This window comes from Nicotiana tabacum, chromosome 5 (assembly GCF_000715075.1).
Source record: "Nicotiana tabacum cultivar K326 chromosome 5, ASM71507v2, whole genome shotgun sequence".
Taxonomy (NCBI): Eukaryota; Viridiplantae; Streptophyta; class Magnoliopsida; order Solanales; family Solanaceae; genus Nicotiana; species Nicotiana tabacum.
In genome coordinates this window covers 56,809,668-56,818,641 of record NC_134084.1, presented here as the reverse complement: position 1 = coordinate 56,818,641, position 8,974 = coordinate 56,809,668, and the positions used below count along the sequence as shown (strand labels likewise).

Here is an 8,974-nt window from a genome sequence, read left to right as displayed (position 1 = left end):
TCTAACCACCGCTCTATAGAACTTACCTTTGAGTATCAGTGGCACTTTCTTGTCACACAGGATTCCAGAAGCTAATCTCCACTTCATCCACCCCACCCTTATACGGTGTGTGACAATCTCGTCGATCTCACCATCCCCCTGTATAACCGACCCAAAGTACTTGAAACTGCCCCTCTTGGGGATGACCTATGATTCAAGCCTCATGTCCACTCCCGCTTCCTTCGGGTCGGCGTTGAACTTGCACTCTAGGTATTCCGTCTTAGTCCTGCTCAACTTGAAACCATTAGACTCGAGGGCCTGTCTCCAAACCTCCAGCCTCTCGTTGACATCGCCTCGCGTCTCATCAATTAGAACGATGCCGTCAGCAAATAACATACATCATGGCACCTCCCCTTAGATATGGTGTGTCAGTGCATCCATCACCAGGGCAAATAGGAATGGGCTGAGCGCCGACCCTTGGTGCAACCCCATAACAATCTGAAAATGCTCCGAGTCGCCTCCCACTGTCCTAACCCGAGTCTTAGCTCCATCATACATGTCCTTAATCACCCTAATGTAAGTAATCGGTACACCTTTTGCCTCCAGGCATCTTCATAAAACCTCTCTAGGAACCTTATCATACGTTTTCTTCATATCAATAAACACCATATGCAGGTCCTTCTGTACTGTTCCACCAACCTCCTAATAAGGTGGATAGCTTCCTTGGTAGAACGCCCTGACATGAACACGAACTAGTTGTCTGAAATAAACACCGTCCTCCTCAACCTCACTTCTATCACCCTCTCCCAAACTTTCATAGCATGACTCAATAATTTGATACCCCTATAGTTGTTAGGGTTGTGGATATCACTTTTGTTCTTTGTGGATTCATATCATAAAATATCCCAATCAATGCCAGACAAAATTAGCCAAGATTTCACTTCCAAGACTTGCCTCAAAAGGCTGGTCCCAATCAAGGTTGTACATGCAAGCACTTGATATATATGCAGAAGCACGAAGAGTGAGTAGAATATTAACTAACAAATGGTGCTACAGATGCACAACGCATCCTAAGATTACAAATATTAAGCAGGCTAAGAAATATATACATACAGACAGAAAGATCCTTATCCTCTGTCATTCAACGGGTATTCAGCCATCTGGAGCTTCATTAGCCTTGACAAATCGACCCTTAACTCGCTTTCTAGTATCAGCTCTTGCCTTCCTTGATTCATAACGAATGTGCTTATCATATCTGGACATCACAACTCACACTCAGAGATTCAACAAAACCGAGATATAGGGATAAACTCAAGAGGTGACAAGGGAAAACTATGCTGAAGGAAAACTAAAAGAAATAACCTACCTTCGTGTTTTCTTTTTCTCCTTATAACGTTGCATTGCATTTCCTCTGTTCTTCGCCAGAAGCTCCATATCAGCCTTGAGTATTTCCTCACCGGTGTTTTCACCTCCCACAAAAATGCTTTGCTCCATAAAGTTCAAATCTTTAGACACACCACAGCATTTCCGTTTAGCATAACCAGAGTCAGAAGAAAGCTTAATTATTGGTAAATTGTTGCTCTCAGATGTAGCTGGCCCCTGGCTTCCCCCTCGGTTATTCGAATTATTCTGCAAGGCATGAAGCAAGTAATTTCTCAGATTCAAGAGGAAGACATTATTATACCATACCATTTGACACATCCGTCTTTTTGCAGATAACTTCACTATCCATCCATGTATACCAAAGAGAAAATGAAGCGTTACTGTCAGCATTACTATGTATGGCCTCACTATCGATCATTTATTTATTAATCAGGTAATAATGTGGTACCTCAAATTCTCAATAACATTAACCCAAGCTAATTGGAAAAAGTAATGTCAAAAGCAGTGTCCAAGGTGAATCAACAGAACCACTAATGGTCGTGGTTCCTAAAGCAGACTATAGAAAGTTCTAGAGTTAATTAAAATTGACATGGCCGTATTCTGGTTAAATGTATTGCAGAATCAGTTGTACACCATGCCTTTGTTAGAATTTACAAAATTGTAAAGGTATTATATATCCGACTCCTTAACACAAAAGAAACCTCAACAATCCTCCAAGACAGAACAAAGAACTGACAAGGTTGGTAACAGACATCTGTCACTCAGACATTTTTGTTATCTGTCACTTAAAGTACGGGTTTCAAGACTCAATCATGCCACAATAATTGATTTAATGGATTAAAATAGAACAAATGAGATAAACTTAACGGTGGCTAGAGCTTACACTGAAAGCTGTCATATCTTCATGGGCAACTGAGCGGTTAATGCCTGAGAGTTCTAATCCTTTTGAAGTTGCTAATGATGTTCCTTTTATGAGTTCACCATAGCTTTTCATCATGTAAGCCATGTCGCTCTCACTGTAGTCGGCTTCCACTGAGCTTGACTGTTCATGGCTCCTCAACTGCCCCAGATTGAAATCCCATATCTGAAAAAGCAAACACAACAAGGCCGTGAATACAATCAGTCCAACTTCAAGAACTGGATCAAAGAAGGAAGCAGTAGAGGAGAAGAAGCTAGTATCATTTCAGGTAACTAAAGAGGGTACAAAATAAAGTATATCAGCAACATGTCCTGTTCAACCATATCTCTTCCTTTTAAATTTTGTCAGTTCAAAAGAGCAAAAGTATAATTCTCTGACAAGTCTATTTTACAGTCATTAAGCTCGTTGCATGTTTTTAAATTTCATAATGCTTTTCACCAGAGAAGATTAAAGGTGTACGACTGATTTTGACAGCTCAAGGATAGTTCTGAATATCATATTTTTTCAAAAATGGAAATAGACAATCCCATTTTAGAAAAAGAAACGGGAATAGAAGATTGTCTTAATATTGAAACAGAATATCAAATGCAACATAGTAGCATTATGTATCTTTATTTACTTAAAAATGAAGATACTATCTTGAGACACACCTCAACAACCAAAATAGACCATAGAGAGAATATGTGGTTCTCATGCAACTTTATGCATATGCCAAAATCACTAAAAACCACAAAAACGAGGATCGACTGGTATAGATCTAGATTATTACCCACAACCAACTCAAGATCTAACAAAACTTGACAGAAAAGGAAATTTTGCATGCTGCCGGTACAAATATGACATAACCAATTCCATTAGTACAAGAAATTTTTTTCCCAACCTCTAAAACGCCTACCCCCAAGATTCCAATATGACAGAATTTTCCTCTGCTTTGTAGATGCGCACTGGAAACAAATCAAAGCAGAATCTCAAGTCTGTTCACATCCCAAATATACTCAAAAGGCACCAAACACTATAATGATATGGGCTTATCATCTATTCTTTTCTCAACTCAAACGAATCATCATACGTGCAGATTCATGTTGGATGTTCAATTATCAATCAAATCACTATTAGTATGAAGAAATGCCCAGTTCAATGACGACTCGATGCTAAAAAAACAGTTTTTATTCTGCAATTCTGCACGACACGCTTTAGCTTTTCACATTTGAAACAAAGGCAATTTTATTGAACAATATGTGATATAAAGAACAAGACAACAGAAGTGGATTAATTCATCACACTTGTTCAGGCTATGCAAAATATCCTAGCTATGACCGATAAAGTTATAATTAGCACCATGAAATTATGATAATACCTGGGTGTTTTGAACATAGGAATTTCCGCTCGACAAAATATTCCCTTCCACCATGCGGTCACTGTTTTTTGAATTATGAGGCTTCTGCATCATAAGCAAAGAGGTAAACGGCACACTCTGCGGCTCAAGCTGCTGATTGACACCACCCATAACCGCATCACTCCCCTCCGTCACATTAACATTTCCCTGCCAATCACTACTCCCATTAGGTGTCTTTGGAACTAAATCTTCCGATCCACCTCCAACCCCATCTGCCAAATCTCTCTTGAATAACTCAATTAATTGTTTCAATATCACTTGTTTCTGCTTGCCACAAGTTGGATTTTGTTTTCTACCCACCTCACGAGTTGTGGAGTAAATCCCAGAATTGTTATTATTAGCGTTAGGTACCATTAAATCTTTCAACAAGACAGAAGAAGGAGGAGGAATAACATCCTTACACATCCAATTACAAGGCTCTAAAAAACCATTCCAAGTGGGCTGTAAATGAGTAGGTGTTGGTGGTTTCTTGGCCTCAATATCTAAACCCCAAGCTGAAGCAAGCTCAGAAGCACAAGGACATCCAGAGAACCCTTCAACAGGGGTCCGATCGTGTGCACAGCTGCCGTGAGCATCCCAATCGCATTCTTGGCAGAGTACGAGGTTGTCAGTGGCGCAACGGATGGAGACAGGCTCGGAGCCACAGTTGTCACAGATCTGAGATCGGATGTGTTTCTTGGAGAGGGCGTTAGCTGAATGAACGTGCTGGTCACAGAAAAGACACAGCTTTGCTGAATCAGCTCGACAGTAAAGTACGGCAATCTGCTGATTGCAGAAATCGCAGGGACGGCTGTCTCCACTGCTTCTCTGGCTCATTATTACGATTCCAAAACCCTAGGAAAACGATCTGGGTTTGGCGGCGCTAAGCTAGAAATATTGTGCAATCTTGTCTTGATAAGAACACAAAAAGATTTTATTTTTTGTATGTCAAGAGTTTGAAGGCTAGGTTTAATTAGTTGATGATATTTGGATTTTGGATTTTCTGAATGTTTAACAAGAGTTCAATGTTTGTTCTTCAAACTTTGAAATGGACAGAGATGATAGATGATCTCGCGCAAATTGGATGGAATGAGGAGGGGAGGGCGAAGAGGTGGGGTTCCTAAATCTTAAAATATCTTACAACTTTTCGCTGACTGGCGTACGGTTGCATCTTTTCTGACCTCACCAACCTTTTTAAATGACTATTATTCCTACTCTTATTTACTTACTGCTGTATAGTCTCGAGTCCAAAACTTTTTTGATGTTTTTTTGGACAAAAAATATTTTTCTACTACTTAAAAAAAAAGTTACATAAATGAGTAAAATGCAGTATTATACTGTGAACTACTTTAACGGAAACCGTTAAAGTAAAATGCAGCATGTACTATGTTTTACTTTAAATTTTTATTTTTTTTGTAATTCGCAGTACCATACTGCATTTTACTTTAAATTTTTTTTTGTTTTTGTAATTCACAGTATAATACTACATTTTATACGAAAATCTGGGCCCAACTATATTTTATTAAAGTTGTTCGCAGTATTATACAGCGTTTTACTTAAAACGTAGTATAATACTGCGAATAGCTTTAATAAAATAAACCCCCTTCTTCTTCCTTGGACCACTGAACCGACGCCCCCTCTTTTAAAAATTCCGATTCTGCTGGTCCCCCCTCCCCCACCCCGCGACAAACTTCAAAAAAAAAAATTCGGCCCCACCCGTCACCTAAAGAGCAAGGAGTGTAGGTCCCACATACAAGACAAGCTTTGGATTCTTTCTTTCGGGTGCAAAAATTCGATTTCAATCAAATTCAAAAAACTTAAATCAAGGTATTTCGATTTTGTTTATGTCGAAACTCGTATAGTACATGCATATTTGTATTGTTTAATGTGTTTCCATGTTAATTTGTGTTATGTTTGTGTTTAAATTTTATCTTATTTATATCCGGATTGATTTATTAGCTTTGGTACAAAAAATTGTTAAAATTTGATAAATTATTTGTATTGTTAAAAAGTTAATATTATTTATTTTGTTTGTTGTTCATATTTGTATTTTATGTTAGTTGTTTTTATATGTAATATTGACCTTTTAGCATAGTAAAATAAACAGCCTTTTAGCGTAGTAAAATATAGAGCCTTTTAATGTTGTAAAATATAGAGCATTTTAGCGTAGTAAAATGTAGAGCCTTTTAGCGTAGAGTCTATGTAGTTTAAGTATGTACTAACTACAAACTCTATCCAATTACACTTTACAAAATTAATTATTTAATTTATAACAATAAACTTACAAAAGTAACAAATTAATATATGTTGCAAAATTAACTCAAATATCGAGCCCGGAACCCATACATAATTATACAGTCCAATTTTAAACATAATTAATTATTTAATTTATTAAGCTAACACACACAATTCTAAAAATGTTGAAATTAATACGCATAATAATTAAGGATAACTCGGTGCTATCTGGCCTCAAATATCGAGCCTGGAACCCATACATAATTATTCAGTCCAATTTTAAATATAATTAATTATTTAATTTATTAAGCTAACACACACAATTCTAAAAATGTTGAAATTAACACGCATAATAATTAAGGATAACTCGGTGCTATCGGGCCTCAAATATCGAGCCTGGAACCCATACATAATTATTCAGTCCAATTTTAAACATAATTAATTATTTTATTTATTAAGCTAACACACACAATTCTAAAAATATTGAAATTAACACGCATAATAATTAAGGATAACTCGGTGCTACCGGGCCTCAAATATCGAGCCGGAACCCATACATAATTAATCAGTCCAATTTTAAATATAATTAATTATTTAGTTTATTAAGCTAATACACACAATTCTAAAAATGTTGAAATTAACACGCATAATAATTAAGGATAACTCGATGCTACCGAGGCCTCAAATATCGAGCGTGAAACCCATACATAATTATTCAGTCCAATTTTAAACATAATTAATTATTTTATTTATTAAGCTAGCACACACAATTCTAAATATGTTGAAATTGACACGCATAATAATTAAGGATAACTCGGTGCTACCGGGCCTCAAATATCGAGCCTGGAACCCATACATAATTATTCAGTCCAATTTTAAACATAATTAATTATTTAATTTATTAAGCTAACACACACAATTCTAAAAATGTTGAAATTAACACGCATAATAATTAAGGATAACTCGGTGCTACCGGGCCTCAAATATCGAGCCTGGAACTCATACATAATTATTCAGTCCAATTTTAAACATAATTAATTATTTAATTTATTAAGCTAACACACACAATTCTAAATATGTTGAAATTGACACGCATAATAATTAAGGATAACTCGGTGCTACTGGGTCTCAAATATCGAGCCTGGAACCCATAAATTTACCCACTATCCACAAACCTGATTTCTTCTTGGTGGCACGCAACATCCAGTGACAACCCATAAAGTCTCTACGGCATACAACCTTGTATTTCTCCGTAGTTGACTCACTTACCGTCATCTCACGGCACTCTCTTATACTGTAGATTTTTACAACCCTAATTAAGCGAGCTTTATCAGGGAAATACATGCCCTTTGTCAGAACAGCTGGTCTAGACTCATCCCACATCGCTGACCGAAATTCATCATCATCCCTTGTGAGGGCATCCACGTTCGGCATGCTTGGCAAATTATCAAGGTAGGGAATATTCCGCTCATGAAATGGCACGTGGGACTCGTACACTCTTGGTCTAGCGGGAGGTGGAGGAACATGCTCCCTCGTCAGCTCAGGTTCAACATTCACTTCCTCCTCATCATCACCCTCATCATGGAAGGGTGTGTCATCCCCAGACTCATCCGCATTGTTGTCATAATCACTATCATCTTCCTGACTCTGCGCATCTGCCAAATCACGAGTAAATACGTCGTCTATGGGCAACTGTGTGAGGTTAGGAGCTTCAAGAATCTCGTTTTCACTGCACAAAAATAACAAAATGATAATATACCCAACTAGATAAATACTTTAGATATAGCTATATCACTTTACTTACAAGTCGTACTATCTTAACGTTTCATGATGGATATTTGCTTGTTGGTGATGACTCCCGGATGGACCACCGTGGTCCAATACTCCAGAACTACACATATTCCAACTAGGGGCGGGGTCATAACTTGTAAAATTCGTATCCGGACGGTACCCCCTATGAAAAATATGAGTGTTAATACAAATCCAATTAAAACATAAAATAAACATCGCTAAAGCACCTACGGAATTGAAGTTTACCAGTTGTCTTGTTGATTATATAAAGTCGAAAAATTATTTTGTTGTTGCTCATTCGCTGGTGGTGACAAGTTTAAATCAAGGCAAACTCTTTCATCAGCAATCTGTCCGACAAAAACTGCTCCAGAATAACCACTCGATGACTGGGGATTATCCCTACTATGCACGCCCTCATTATTGGGAACGTCTTCCACCTTGACATACATTTCCAATAATTTTATTACAATAAATTCCCTGTATTCATCCAGAATCCGCAAAAAATCTCTAAGAGTTTCATCATCCTCGATGTTAAACTCATAATAATAAGCAAACTCTTGCGGAGTCACTGAATACGGAAATCTACCGGTTATTTTAAGGTTAACTGAACGCCACCTCTCATTCATTTTTTTACGTAACAACGATACCAATTTATCGCACTCCGTTGTAAGCGGCAATTTAACATGACACTGTGGAGGTGAGCTATACCTCACAGAGTTATTCTCCAACACAACCTCACCCCCCCCCCCCCAATATAGTGAAACCCTTATTTTTGCCACTTCAGACATTGTAAAAAAATGATTGATAAGAAGAAGAGAGAAGTATGAACGTAAGTTTGAAGATTGAATGAATTTTCATAAAATTGAAACGCCTTTAAATAAGGCAAGTCCGAATGTAAAACGCAGTACAATACTACATTTTATGTATTGAATTATTGTTATGTCAGTTCATTGTTGGTGGGCCAAAAAACAGAGTAAAACGCAGTATAATAATACGTTTAAGTAAAACGTAGTATTATACTGCGAAGTACAAAAACAAAAAAAATAAAGTAAAACGCAGTATGGTACTGCGAATTACAAAAAAAAAATTAAAGTAAAACACAGTATGGTACTGCGTTTTACTTTAACGGACTAATTTCCGTTAAAGTAGTTCGCAGTATAGTACTGCGTTTTACTCATTAATGTAACTTTTTTTTAAGCAGTAGAAAAGTATTTTTTGTCCAAAAAAACATCAAAAAAGTTTTGGACTCATATAGTCTCACTTTCATGTTGTACAGTCTCAGATTAAATTAA

At 37.1% G+C, this 8,974-nt stretch overlaps 1 protein-coding gene across 1 annotated transcript; it reads right to left on the bottom strand.

Moving 5' to 3' along the window:
* Positions 1 to 991: 991 nt before the first annotated feature.
* On the bottom strand, positions 992 to 4,844 carry LOC107818548 (zinc finger protein CONSTANS-LIKE 14-like). The gene is made up of 4 exons (XM_016644579.2): positions 3,639 to 4,844; positions 2,246 to 2,446; positions 1,346 to 1,608; positions 992 to 1,234 (listed from the first exon to the last, which is right to left on the bottom strand). Exons 1-4 carry the CDS (start codon positions 4,491 to 4,493, stop codon positions 1,132 to 1,134), a joined length of 1,422 nt encoding a protein of 473 aa, XP_016500065.1. The 5' UTR covers positions 4,494 to 4,844; the 3' UTR covers positions 992 to 1,131.
* Positions 4,845 to 8,974: the final 4,130 nt, after the last annotated feature.

Excerpts from the sequence above, each read along its gene's own strand:
- LOC107818548 (XM_016644579.2), bottom strand. The coding sequence starts at position 4,493 with ATGAGCCAGAGAAGCAGTGGAGACAGCCGTCCCTGCGATTTCTGCAAT. Across the intron at positions 2,447-3,638 it reads CCTATGTTCAAAACACCCAG|ATATGGGATTTCAATCTGGG; the intron begins GTATTATCATAA and ends TTGCTTTTTCAG. Across the intron at positions 1,235-1,345 it reads GAGAAAAAGAAAACACGAAG|ATATGATAAGCACATTCGTT; the intron begins GTAGGTTATTTC and ends TGTGATGTCCAG.